The sequence below is a fragment of the Mesoplodon densirostris genome, chromosome 19 (genome assembly GCF_025265405.1).
Source record: "Mesoplodon densirostris isolate mMesDen1 chromosome 19, mMesDen1 primary haplotype, whole genome shotgun sequence".
NCBI lineage: Eukaryota > Metazoa > Chordata > Mammalia > Artiodactyla > Ziphiidae > Mesoplodon > Mesoplodon densirostris.
In genome coordinates this window covers 3825790-3840784 of record NC_082679.1, presented here as the reverse complement: position 1 = coordinate 3840784, position 14995 = coordinate 3825790, and the positions used below count along the sequence as shown (strand labels likewise).

Below are 14995 nucleotides of genomic sequence, written 5' to 3'. Positions count from 1 at the left end.
GGCCTGCGCATCCGGAGCCTGTGCTCCGCAACGGGAGAGGCCACAACAGTGAGAGGCCCGCATACCGCAAAAAGAAAAAAAAAAAAAAAAAAAAAAAAGAATCCGCCTGCCAATGCAGGGGACATGGGTTCAAGCCCTGGTCCAGGAAGATCCCACATGCTGCAGAGCAGCTAAGCCCGTGTGCCACGACTACTGAAGCCCGCGTGCCTAGAGCCCATACTCTGCAGCAAGAGAAGCCACCGCAATAGAGCCCACACACTGCAACGAAGAGTAGCCCCCGCTCACCGCAACTAGAGAAAGCCCACACGCAGCCACAAAGACCCAATGCAGCCAAAAATAAATAAAACTTAAAAAAAAAAAAAAAAAAAAAACACAGAGTGGGGGCCTCCCTGGTGGCTCAGCGGTTAAGAATTCGCCTGCCAATACAGGGGACATGCATTCAAGCCCTGGTTTGGGGGCATCCCACATGACGTGGAGCAACTAAGCCCATGCACCACAACTACTGAGCCTGTGCTCTAGAGCCCGTGAGCCACAACTATTGAGCCCACGTGCCACAACTACTGAAGCCCACATGCCTAGAGCCCACACTCTGCAACAAGAGAAGCCACCGCAATGAGAAGCCCGCGCACTGCAAGGAAGAGTAGCCCCCACTCGCCACAACCAGACAAAGCCCACACGCAGCAACAAAGACCCAACGCAGCCAAAAATAAATTTTTTTTAAAAAGATAACTATCCTTTAAAAAAAAAAAACACAGAGTGGCAGACTGGATGAAAACAAGAGCCTACAATATGCTGCCTATAAGAGACCCACTTAAGGGCAAAGGACATCCATTGATTCAAAGTGAGGGGATGGAAAAAGATATTTCATGCAAACAGAAATGACAAGAAAGCAAGGGTAGCAATACTTAGACAAAATAGACTTTAAAACAAACACTATAAAGAAAGATAAAGGATACTATATAATGATAAAAGGATCATTACAAGAAAAAGATATTATACTCATCAACATATATGTACCCAACATAGGAGTGCCCAAATACATAAAACAAATAGTAACAGACATAAAGGGAGAAACTGACGGGAATACAATAACAGTAGGAGACTTTAACACCACAGTGACATCAATGGACAGATTTTCTAGACAGAGAATCAATAAAGCAACAGAGATCCTAAATGATACAATAGAAGAGTTAGACTTAATTGATATTTTCAGGACATTACATCCCCCTCCCCAACAAAACAGAATACACATTCTTTTCAAGTGCACATGGAACAGTCTCTAGGATTGACCACATACTAGGGCACAAAAGAAGCCAACATATTTAAGAGTATAGAAATTATTTCAAGCATCTTTTCTGACCACAACGGCATGAAAGTAGAAATCAACAACAGAAAAAGAAACAAGAAAAAACAATTACATGGAGAATAAACAAGTTGCTACTAAAAAAACCAACTGGTCAATGATGAAATCAAAGAAGAAATTTTAAAATACCTGAGACAAATGACAATGAAAACAACCCTGCAAAATCTATGGGATGCAGCAAAAGCAGTTCTTAGAGGGAAGTTCATAGTGATACAGGCCTTCAAGAAACAAGCAAAATCTAAAATAAACAACCTAACCCACCACCTAAAAGAATTAGAAAAAAGAACAAAACCTAACCTAAAATCAGCAGAAGGAAGGAAATAAAGATCAGAAAGGAAATAAATAAAATAGAGATTAAAAAATAGAAAAAAAAGGGCCTCCCTGGTGGCGCAAGTGGTTGAGAGTCCGCCTGCCGATGCAGGGGATACGGGTTCGTGCCCCGGTCTGGGAGGATCCCATATGCCGCGGAGCGGCTGGGCCCGTGAGCCATGGCCGCTGAGCCTGCGCGTCCGGAGCCTGCGCGTCCGGAGCCTGTGCTCCGCAACGGGGGAGGCCACAACAGTGAGAGGCCCGCATACCGCAAAAAAAAAAAAAAAAAAAAAAAAAAATAGAAAAAAAAATCAATAAAACCAAGAGCTGGTTCTCTGAAGGACTAAACAACATTGACAAACCTCTGGCCAGGCTTACCAAGAAGAAAAGAGAAGACCCAAATAAACAAAAGAAATGAAAGATGAGGAATCACAAGTGATACTGCAGAAACACAAAAAACCATAAGAGAATGCTATGAACAATTATATGCCAACAAATTTCATAACCTAGAAGAAATGGACAAGTTTCTAGAAACATACAGCCCACAAAAATTGAATCAAAAAGAAATAGATAATTTGAAGAAACTGATCACTAGAAGTGAAATAGAATCTGTAATTTTAAAAACTCCCTACAAACACACATCCATGACCAGATGGCTCCACAGGTGAATTCTACCAAACTAACAAAGAAGAACTTATACCAATCCTTCTCAAACTCTTCCAAAAGAATGAAGAGGAAGGAACACTCCCAAAGACATTCTATGAAGCCACAATCACCCTGATACCGAAACCAGACAAAGACACCACCAAAAATAAGAAAATTACAGGCCAATATCTTTGATGAATATGGATACAAACATTCTCAAAATATTAGCAAACCAAATCCAACAACACATAAAAAAGGTCATACACCACAACCAAGTTAAATTCATCCCAGGGTCACAAGGATCATTCAACATATGCAAAATCAATGTGATACACCACATCAACAAAAGAAAAGACAAAAAACACATGATCATCTCAATAGATGCAGAAAAAGCATTTGATAAAATTCAACACCCACTCATGATAAAAACTTACAAAAGTGAGTATAGAGGGAACATCTCAACATTATAAAAGCTCTTTATGACAAACCCACAGTCAATATAATACTCAATGGTGAAAAGCTGAAAGCCTTTCCACTAAAATCTGAAACAAGAATAGGATGCCCACTCTCATTTCTATTCAACATAGTATGGGGAGTCCTAGCCACAGAAATCAGACAAGAAAAAGAAATAAAAGGAATCCAAATTGGAAGGGAAGAGGTAAAATTGTCATTACATGGGGATGACATACTATATATAAAAAAAACCCTAAAGACTCCACACAAAAACTACTAGAACTGATCAACAAATTCAGCAAGGTAGCATGATACAAGATTAACATACAGAAATCGGTTGCATTTTTTTACACTAACAATGAAATGTAAACAAGTGTAAACAAACAATCCCTTTTTAAATCACATTTAAAAAGTAAAATACTTAGAAATAAACCTCACCAAGGAGGTGAAAGACATATATGCTGAGATCTACAAAACATTAATAAAGGAAACTGAAGATGATTCAAAGAAATGGAAAGATACCCCATGCTCTTGGATTTGAAGAATTAATATAGCTAAATTGGCCATACTACCCAAAGCAATCTACAGATTCAATGTGATCACTATCAAATTATCCATGACATTTTTCACAGAATTAGAACAAATAATCCTAAAATTTATGCAGAACCACAAAAGACCCAGAATTGCCAGAGCAATCCTGAGGAAAAAGAAAAATCAGGAGGCATAACCCTCCCAGACTTCAGACAATACTATAAAGCTACAGTAATCAAAATAGCATGGTACGGGGCACAAAAAACAGACATATACACAAAGAAAGAAAACTACAGGCCAATATCACTGATGAACATAGATGCAAAAATACTCAACAAAATACTAGCAAACAGAATCCAACAGCACATTAAAAGGATCATACACCATGATCAAGTGGGGTTTATTCCAGGAATGCAAGGATTCTTCAATATATGCAAATCAATCAACATGATACACCATATTAACAAATTGAAGGAGAAAAACCATATGATCATCTCAATAGATGCAGAGAAAGCTTTCAACAAAATTCAACACCCATTTATGATAAAAACCTTCCAGAAAGTAGGCAGAGAGGGAACTTTCCTCAACATAATAAAAGCCATATATGACAAACCCACAGCCAGCATCGTCCTCAATGGTGAAAAACTGAAACCATTTCCACTAAGATCAGGAACAAGACAAGGTTGCCCACTCTCACCACTCTTATTCAACATAGTTTTGGAAGTTCTAGCAACAGCAATCAGAGAAGAAAAAGAAATAAAAGGAATCCAAATCGGAAAAGAAGAAGTAAAGCTGTCACTGTTTGCAGATGACATGATACTATACATACGGAATCCTAAAGATACTACCAGAAAACTACTAGAGCTAATCAATGAATTTGGTAAAGTAGCAGGATACAAAATTAATGCACAGAAATCTCTGGCATTCTTATACACTAATGATGAAAAATCTGAAAGTGAAATTAAGAAAACACTCCCATTTACCACTGCAACAAAAAGAATAAAATATCTAGGAATAAACCTACCTAAGGAGACAAAAGACCTGTATGCAGAAAATTATAAGACACTGATGAAAGAAATTAAAGATGATACAAACAGATGGAGAGATATACCATGTTCTTGGATTGGAAGAATCAACATTGTGAAAATGACTCTACTACCCAAAGCAATCTACAGATTCAATGCAATCCCTATCAAACTACCACTGGCATTTTTTAAAGAACTAGAACAAAAAATTTCACAATTTGTATGGAAACACAAAAGACCCCGAATAGCCAAAGCAATCTTGAGAATGAAAAATGGAGCTGGAGGAATCAGGCTCCCTGACTTCAGACTACACTACAAAGCTACAGTAATCAAGACAGTATGCTACTGGCACAAAAACAGAAGTATAGATCAATGGAACAGGATTGAAAGCCCAGAGATAAACCCACACACATATGGTCACCTTATCTTTGATAAAGGAGGCAAGAATATACAGTGGAGAAAAGACAGCCTCTTCAATAAGGGGTACTGGGAAAACTGGACAGGTACATGTAAAAGTATGAAATTAGAACGCTCCCTAACACCATACACAAAAATAAACTCAAAATGGATCAAACACCTAAATGTAAGGCCAGTCACTATAAAACTCTTAGAGGAAAACATAGGCAGAACAACTCTATGACATTAGTCACAGCAAGATCCTTTTTGACCCACCTCCTAGAGAAATGGAAATAAAAACAAAAATAAACAAATGGGACCTAATGAAACATAAAAGCTCTTGCATAGCAAAGGAAACCATAAACAAGACCAAAAGACAAACCTCAGAATGGGAGAAAATATTTGCAAATGAAGCAACTGACAAAGGATTAATCTCAAAAATTTACAAGCAGCTCATGCAGCTCAATAACAAAAAAACAAGCAACACAATCCAAACATGGGCAGAAGACCTAAACAGACATTCCTCCAAAGAAGATATACAGACTGCCAACAAACACATGGAAGAATGCTCAACATCATTAATCATTAGAGAAATGCAAATCAAAACTACAATGAGGGCCTCCCTGGTGGCGCAAGTGGTTGAGAGTCCGCCTGCCGATGCAGGGGATACGGGTTCGTGCCCCGGTCTGGGAGGATCCCATATGCCGCGGAGCGGCTGGGCCCGTGAGCCATGGCCGCTGAGCCTGCGCGTCCGGAACCTGCGCGTCCGGAGCCTGTGCTCCGCAACGGGGGAGGCCACAACAGTGAGAGGCCCGCATACCGCAAAAAAAAAAAAAAAAAACTACAATGAGATATCATCTCACACCAGTCAGAATGGCCATCATCAAAAAATCAGGAAACAATAAATTCTGGAGAGGGTGTGGAGAAAAGGGAACACTCTTGCACTGCTGGTGGGAATGTGAATTGGTACAGCCACTATGGAGAACCGCCTGGAGGTTCCTTAAAAAACTACAAATAGAACTACCATACGACCCAGCAAACCCACTACTGGGCATATACCCTGAGAAAACCATAATTCAAAAAGAGTCATGTACCAAAATGTTCATTGCAGCTCTGTTTACAATAGCCAGGACATGGAAGCAACCTAAGTGTCCATCGACAGACGAATGGATAAAGAAGATGTGGCACATATATACAATGGAATATTACTCAGCCATAAAAAGAAATGAAATTGAGTTATTTGTAGTGAGGTGGATGGACCTGGAGTCTGTCATACAGAGTGAAGTAAGTCAGAAAGAGAAAAACAAATACCGTATGCTAACACATATATATGGAATCTAAGAAAAAAAAAGTCATGAAGAGCCTAGGGGTAGGACGGGAATAAAGACACAGATCTACTAGAGCATGGATATGGGGACGGGGAAGGGTAAGCTGTGAAAAGTGAGAGTGGCATGGACATATATACACTACCAAATGTAGGGTGGATAGCTAGTGGGAAGCAGCCACATGGCACAGGGAGATCAGCTAGGTGGTTTGTTACCACCTAGGAGGGTGGGATAGGGAGGGTGGGAAGGAGGGAGATGCAAGAGGGAAGAGATATGGGGACATATGTATATGTATAACTGATTCACTTTGTTGTAAAGCAGAAACCAACACACCATTGTAAAGCAATTAGACTCCAATAAAGATGTTTTTAAAAAAATCCGACATATAGATCATTGGAACAGAATAGAGAGCCCAGAAATAAACCCATATACCTATGGTCAATCTTCAACAAAGGAGGCAAGAATTATACAATGGGAAAAAGTCTCTTCAGCAAATGGTGTTGGAAAAATTCGACAGCTAAGTGCAAACCAATGAAGTTAGAACACACCCACACACCATACACAAAAAAAACTCAAAATGGGTTACAGACATGAACATAAGACATGACACCATAAAACTCCTAGAAGAAAGCATAGGCAAAACATACTGACATAAATCATATCAACATTTTCTTAGGTCAGTCTCCCAAGGCAATAGAAATTAAAGCAAAAATAAGCAAATGAGACCTAATCAAACTTACAAGCTTTTGCACAGCAAAGGAAACCGTAAACAAAATGAAAAGACAACCTACAGAATGGGAGAAAATATTTGCAAACAATGCGACCAACAAAGGCTTAATTTCCAAAGTACACAAACAACTCAAACAACTCAATGAACAACAACATCAAAAACAACCCAATTGAAAAATGGACAGAAAACCTAAATAGACATCTGTGCAAAGACATACAGATGGCCAATAGGCACATGAAAAGATGCTCATCATCGCTAATTATTAGAGAAATGCAAATCAAAGCTATAATGAGGTACCACTTCACACCAGTCAGAATGGCCATCATTAAAAAGTCTACAAATAACAAATGCTGGAGGAGGTGTGGAGAAAAGGGAACACTCCTACACTGTTGGTGGGAATGTAAATTGGTGCAGCCACTATGGAAAACAGTATGGAAGGTCCTTAAAAATCTAAAAATGGAGTTACCACATGATGCAGCAATCCCACTCCTGGGCATATATCCAGTCAAAACTATAGTTCAAAAAGATACATGCACCCTTATGTTCATAGCAGCACTATTTACAATAGCCAAGACATGGAAACAACCTAAATATCCATTGACAGATGAATGGGTAAAGAATTTGTGGTATATATACAATGGAATACTACTCAGCCATAAAAAAGAATGAAATAATGCCATTTGCAGCCACATGGATGGACCTAGAGATTATTAAGTGAAATAAGCCAAGCAGAGAAAGCAGAGAAAGACAAATACCATATGATGCCACTTATATGTGGAATCCAAAATATGACACAAACGAACATATCTACAAAACAGAAACAGACTTAGAGACATAGAGAACAGCCTGGTGGTTGTCAAGGAGGAGGGGCAGTGGGAGAGGGAAGAACTGGGAGTTTGGGATGAGCAGATGCAAACTATTTATACGTAGGATAGATAAACAACAAGGTCCTACTGTACAGCACAGGGAACAATATTCAATATCCTGTGATAAACCATAATGGAAAAGAATATGAAAAATATATATGTATAACTGAATCACTTGGTTGTACACAAGAAATTAACAGAATATTGTACATCAACTATACAATAAAAAATTTTTTTTTAATTTTCCTGTCATCTAGCATGACTGTAGGATTTTAAATGGGATTTGAATAAATCTTAAGTGGAATATAATTTTCTCTAATCAAACTCTGGGCTTCAAGAAACATTTCAGTATTTAAAAAAGATTTTCCCAGCACCTAACTGTGCCACCTTCTTGAGAATAAGACTCTGTCAACCTCATGTTATACAATAATGAAGCTAGCTCATAAGTTTTCCTGTGTAGCTAGTAGGAAATAACTGGGGAAAGGCCTTTTGTCAGGGCCTCTTTTTAAAGCATGCTTAATCCGTCCTAATTTGAGGGGAAAAAAACAACACCTGGATTACTGCCTCTTCCGCTACAATCTTATTTCAGATCTTCATTTTCGTTTTTGTTTTTAGAGCTTCTTAACCTGTTTTTTTTTAATATAAATTTATTTATTTATTTATTTATTTATTTATTTATTATTAATTAATTTATTTATGGCTATGTTGGGTCTTCATTGCTGCGCACAGGCTTTCTCTAGTTGTGGCAAGCGGGGCTACTCTTCATTGAGGTGTGCGGGCTTCTCACTGCAGTGGCTTCTCTTGCTGCAGAGCATGGGCTCTAGGCCCGCGGGCTCAGTAGTTGTGGCTCACGGGCTTAGTTGCTCTGTGGCATGTGGGATCTTCCTGGACCAGGGATCAAACCCATGTCACCTGCGTTGGCAGGAAGATTCTTAACCACTGCGGCACCAGAAAAGTCCTCTTAATCTGTTTTTATCTAGTACCTCCAAACCTGGCAATTCACCCCCACACACACACTATGAAATACTTCTCTCCATAAACAGGCATTTGGTCTTATAACCCTCAATGCTTCACTTTTAGATAATGAACATTCCCTGTGGCTCATTCAGAAGAAGTTCAAAATTAAATTTCAGCACAGAGAGAGCCAGAATAAGGGAGATGCTACTGTTCAAAGCTCCTGCCTAAAGGGTCCTAAACTCTTAGTGGAAAAAATTAAATGTACCTCCTAGCTTTTTTTATTCTTTCATGCACACCTTATAAAACCAGAACAATGTAAACTTTTCAGTCATACAGAAGAAACTGCCACCTTTGCTGGCACCAACCTATGTTAGATTTTTGTGGCCTTGTACACACAAGTCCTATGGCATTCTGAGATGAACCAGATACATGTCACCTGACATCAGCAGGTACAGTCAGCTGACGTTTGGCATAGCAATTTGTCCAAGTAAATAACACAACCTTTTCAGTGGCTTAATTAAGCCTTCTAAGGTATGTTGGTTTGGGGGAAGTTTCAATGTATCTGTGTAATTTTAAACATAACTTATAAAGTTTATCCCCTGAATATGTGCTGTGTTTTCCTTTTTTTTTTTTTTTTCCTGTGGGGACTGGGGGACTAGATAGCTACATGTAAAAGAATGAAACCAGACCATTTCCTCATACCATATACAAAAATAAACTCAAAATGGATTAAAGATTTAAACTGAAGATCTGAAACCATAAAACTCCAAGAAGAACACACGCAGTACTCTTGACGTTGCTCTTAGAAATATTTCTTTGTATCTGTATATTCAGACAAGGAAACCAAAACAGAAAACAAATGGGACTACAAACTGAAAAGCTTTTGCAAAGTGAAGGAAACCAACAAAACAAAAAGGCAATCTACTGAATAGGAGAAGATATTTGCAAAACAATATATCCCAAAGAGAGATATATCCCAAATAGAGAACTCATACAGATTAATATCAAAAAATAAACAATCCGGGGCCTCCCTGGTGGCGCAGTGGTTGGGAGTCCACCTGCCGATGCAGGGGACGCGGGTTCGTGCCCCGGTCTGGGAGGGTCCCACATGCCGCGGAGCGGCTGGGCCCGTGGGTCCGTGGGCCATGGCCGCTGAGCCTGCGCGTCCGGAGCCTGTGCTCCGCAACGGGAGAGACCACAGCAGTGAGAGGCCCACGTACCGCAAAAAAATAAAAAATTAAAAAAAAATAAACAATCCAATTAAAAATGGGTGGAGGATCTAAACAGGCATTGTTCAGAAGGAAACATACAGATAGCCAACAGATAATCACATGAAAATTATGCTCAGCATCACTAATTGGGGAAATGCCCATCAAAACCACAATGAGATATCACTTCACCTGACAGAATGGCTACCATCAAAAAGAACATGTGTTGGTTTAAAAGGATGTGCTAATAATCACCTGCCCAGGTGACCCATGTCTTAAGTTGCTTCTGCCACAACCTACTGTACTCAGACTAATTTCTCAATCCCATCCCACACATTAGTCATAAGTGCACCATTGCTTCATCAACACATTCTTACTCACATATTTGAAACTTTCCTCTCTGGAATATTTCCCCAATTCCTACCCAGTTCTCCTAACATGCATGTGGCTAAATTTTCTATAGGCTGAGTTTTGAATACGCCCCACAGCAGATGTATGGGAACATCCAAACTCCCGGCCAAATTTCATAAAAATGACTCAACATAATATGATTCTCCAACTCGACACATTTAAGGATAGCAACCATTTCATTTCTTTGCATTCTGAGCACCTGGCTGGTCAGAGCCTGGTTGGGCATTCCAATACTGCTCCCACATTTAAAACACCTGGGGATCACCACTGCAAGATCAGCTGCTACTTACACGACTTTCTGGAGATGACAGGTGACATGGGTTATCTGCTCACAAAGAATCCTCACTGAGGAGTGACTCAGAAAGCTTTCCCTCACATCCAGAAAGTTCAGGTTCTTGTTTGAACTGAACACAGAGCAGAGATCTGCCCAGAGATGAAGAGAGTGATGGTCGTGCTGTGACCTAGGAGGAAGGCATCGACAAGAGCACCTATGAAAAGCACGTACAGGAAAAGCAACAAGAATTGGTAGGCTGCACAGCAAAGGAAAGCACCAGCAAAATAAACATGAACCTACTAAATGGGAGAAAATGTCTGCATACTGTATGTCTGATAAGGGGTTAGTATCTCAAATATATAAAGAACTCATACAACTCAACTCAACAGAAAAGAAAAACTATTGTAACAAGTGGGCCGAGGACCTGAATAGACATTTTTCCAAAGATGACATACAAATGGACAACAGGGACATGAAAAATATTCAACATCACTAATCACCATGGAAACACAAATCAAAACCACAGTGAGATACCACCTCACACCTGTAAGAATGACTATCATCGAAAAGACAAGTAACAGACTTCCCTGGTGGAGCAGTGGTTAAGAATTCATCTGCCAATGCAAGGGACATGGGTTCAAGCCCTGGTCCGGGAAGATCCCACGTGCCACGGAGCAACTAAGCCCGTGCGCCACAACAAGAGAAGCCACCGCAATGAGAAGCCCGCGCACTGCAACAGAGAGTAGCCCCCACTCGCCCCAACTAGAGAAAGCCCGCACACAGCAACAAAGACCCAACGCAGCCAAAAATAAATAAATAAATTTATTTATTTATTTATTTATTTTAAAAGTGGTGAGCTGATCAAAAGGTACAAACACCCAGTTATAAGATAACTAAATCCTGGGATATAATGTACAGCATGGTGGCTATGTATTAAAACAAATTTTTTGAAAGAACTGGCAGGGAGAGAAGTTACAGGAAATGTCTAGAGTGTCCTGAGCCCATTTGCCACACGGAAACTATAATACTATAATACTACAGTATTATACTATAGTATTATAGTATACTATGCTATAGTATTATAGTATATATAATATATAGTAGTATACTATAAAACTATAATACTAAAACAAAGTAAGGTTCCACAGCTCCCATTTCTAATCTGAACATCATGTTTCCCAACTTTAATGGTGAGTTGGCAGAAAGAAATTTCAGCCACACATTCCAGAGAATTCTGACCCCAAGCCATAGGGAGTAGTAGGGACTCTGTCCTCTTCCTAAAAGAGTGTGGGCTGACGCTGAAGATGGGAGGACTAGTAGCATTAAAAATATATATATTTTTTAAAATGTGTTCTTACCTCTCAACCTGAGCATCTGATTTCAACGTGGTATCATTCTCCAGGAATATCCTCCTTCCTACCTGCAGTGAAATTTTCTGCAAGTTTTGACAATGTTTAAGGCAGAAAGAAGACTGCATCACTTCAAATGTATTTGTCAAGTGGATAGAGATCTCCGTGACGGGGGCCATTGCATCCTCCACAAGCTCCTCCTCCTGAGATTCATAAAGACAATAGAAAATCTCCTTCGTGTCCATGGTTGAGAAGGGCTTCTTCCCATGGGGCACTGATCTGCATTTCAGTAACTGCTGCTTGACCTCCAGCGATACTAGACAGCCGAAAGTCGTCTCCAGCTCCATGGCCCTTTCTTCGTTGGAGAGGCCAAATACGAAGTAGCCCACCTGGGTCAGGCTGGGGTTCTTTAGTCTTCCTTCCTTGGACAGCAGCTTCTGCATATCCCCAATGTGGCACCTGTGGCCACCCACGTCCTCCTCCTCCTCCTCCGGCTCCAAGACATAGAACATGGCGGCAAGAAACTGCTGGACGCTGAGGTGGATGAAGGAGTAGCAGCCCTCACAGTCTTTGCTCTTCTGGAGAATATTCTTGTCCAGGAAAGGGCAGAGGGCAGACTCCTTCACCCCAAGTCTCCTGAGGTCTTCTCCATCAAACACAGATGTCTGTGTCCATATGCCCTCAGCAGCCAAGAGGCACACAGACTTCACCGGAACTTGGAGACCATCACTGGGGCAGCTGCTGCGAGCTGCTGTGAACTGGCTGCAGAGAAAACGCAGGAACAGGGACGTGGTGGTCTGGCAGGTCGAGGCAGGGTCTTCCCCCTTCTCCATCTGCCGTTTCAGACACGTGCAGACAATCCAGCACACGGCAGGCGCGGAGCCCATGTGGAACAGAGCCGCGTTCCTCCTCATCAAGTCAAAAGCTCGCAGGGCTTGAGTCTCCTCTTCAAAGTGTTTCAAGAAATATGCCTTCCTGTCCAGCGCCCAGAACCCCTCGACTTCTATGAAGAGTGGCTGTTCAACCAAGAGCCGGAGCTCCCTCAGGGCCCCCGGTCGACTGGTGATCACTAAAGTGGACTTGGGTAACATTTTTCTCCTCAGCAAACTCCCCAGGAGGACGGGCACTGGCTTCTGCTTCTTCCAGTCGCCACATATGTCATGGATGAGTGCCCCCGAGGGGACTCGCAGCTCATCAAAGCCATCGATGATGAACAGGATTTTCCGTGCTTGGGTGAGGATCCCTGGAATGGCATCCTGCAAATCCCGCCCGTTCTCAGATATCAGCTCTGCAAAAGTGCACGTCCCCTTGTGGTTGAGGTCCTTGCAGCTGAGATAGAAGGCGGAATTGGATGTCTTTGCCTGGTCGTCCTGTGTCCAGTCCAGCATCAGCTGTTTTGCCGCTGTGGTTTTCCCGACGCCGGCAGCACCATGCAGCACCACCGTAAGTGGCATTGACTGTATGGACAGCTGGGGCTTCAAGTATGATATCAGCTTTGGGCTTCTCTGGGTAACGTTGTGGAAACCACCATCATCTCCTGGCCAAAGTGTATTCTTCCAGATAGAAAATCTCTCCATCGTGTTTCTCTCTCTCCTCTCCACCTATATTGACATGTAATGGGAGAGAATTGGGGTGCCAGTGATTACACTCAGCTGGAAAATTCATACTGTAAAGGACCAGCGTCAGGGAGGAAGTAATGTTCCTCTACCCTTCTGGGTTCTTCTGGCTGGTCTAAGAATTAAATTGACATGAGATGGATTAACAAGAGAAAAACACAAACTTTTAATAACATATACATGACAGAGACCCAGGAAAAACTGAATTACTCACCAAAATGGCTGAAACCCTCACCTTAAATACCATCTCAGCTAAACAAAAGAAGGAAGATGCTGAGGGTAATGGTTTGGGACTTCCAAGGGGAGGAAGGAAACACACGTGGAAATGGAAAAGCAAAGATCTGGGAGACAAACGTTTGCTGGGCCAGCAGGAACTATGGGACCCAGAGTGGACTCTGATCTCCAGATCCTGCTGAGTTTCCCCACCACCCTTAGCCCATGTTCTCTGCAGACATCTCTGGTGATAGCTCTCTTCTGGGAACAGGGTCTCTATCTAAAGTCTTAAGGCAGTTAAGAGGAAGTCAAAGTTTCTTCCTGAGTACTTTAGGCCTTGATCGTTTTCAGCTTGAAATAATCTGCATGCCAGAGAGACATTTTGGGGTGGTAAGTTTTGCTCCTCTACCCCAGAAATGAGGAAACAAGAAGAGGAAAATTACCACGCACACGACCAAACACCAAAGCTACGACTGTAAGACAGTAGTTCCCTGGCGGTCCAGTGGTTCAGACTCCAATGCAGGGGGGTGTGGGTTCGATCCCTGATAGGAGAACTCAGATCCTGCATGCTGCATGGCCAAAAAAAAAAGGGAGTAGTTCTCCACCTGGGTTTTCTAACCCCCAAGTCTCCTTTTGCCTCTCCCAATGATACCCAGCAGGGCCCTGTGGGACTCCTGGGCACCAAGCCTTTCTGTGTCCCCCATTTCTTGATGACAGGAAATAGCCTTCATTCAGCCTCCATGACCTTCCCTGAGTTCCAAAAAGCAGATTCAAGCAGTTGTTAATTAGGGGGAAGGAGGGGATGCGGGACCAGGGAGAAGCAAACAGTCAAGAGAAACGTTTGTGCAGCCTTGGGGCTGGGTCCTGGCTCCCCATCAAGGAATACAGACAACAATATCTTTGAGCTGTTTTGCAGATACTGAAACCCCCTCCAGGTGGGGAAGTTAACAGTTAATGATGATATGCTGCCCAAAAGCACGTACACCCCAGGCCAGTTGTAACTTGAAGGTTGATGACGCTGACTTCCACTTACCTCACCACCAACCAGTCAGAAGAATGTCCATGAGATGATCACGGCCTCTTTGAACCATTACTATAAAACTTCTCACGACCCTCTCCAAGGGGGCGGGGGGCACAGTTTGGAGGGCATGAGCCCGCTGTGGCCCCCTTTGCCTGGCAAAGCAATAAAGCTGTTCTTTTCTACTTCACTCAAAACTCTGTCTCTGAGATTTAATTCGGTATCGGGGTAGAGGCCAGATTCGGCTGCACTAGCTTTGAGTTATCTATTCTTTGTACTGTGAACACTTCTTTAAACCCACATGGA

The 14995-nt window shown here is 41.7% G+C and overlaps 1 protein-coding gene across 1 annotated transcript in view; it reads right to left on the bottom strand.

Moving 5' to 3' along the window:
* The window catches only part of NLRP7 (NLR family pyrin domain containing 7), a 47547-nt gene extending 34251 nt beyond the window's left edge, over positions 1-13296 (bottom strand). The window contains exons 1-2 of the mRNA XM_060085222.1: positions 11852-13296; positions 10510-10680 (exon numbers count right to left, since the gene is read on the bottom strand). Of these exons, the coding sequence (XP_059941205.1) occupies positions 10510-10680; positions 11852-13296 (1616 nt within the window). The remainder of the gene's footprint in view (positions 1-10509; positions 10681-11851) is intronic.
* Between the last annotated feature and the right edge of the window lie 1699 nt (positions 13297-14995).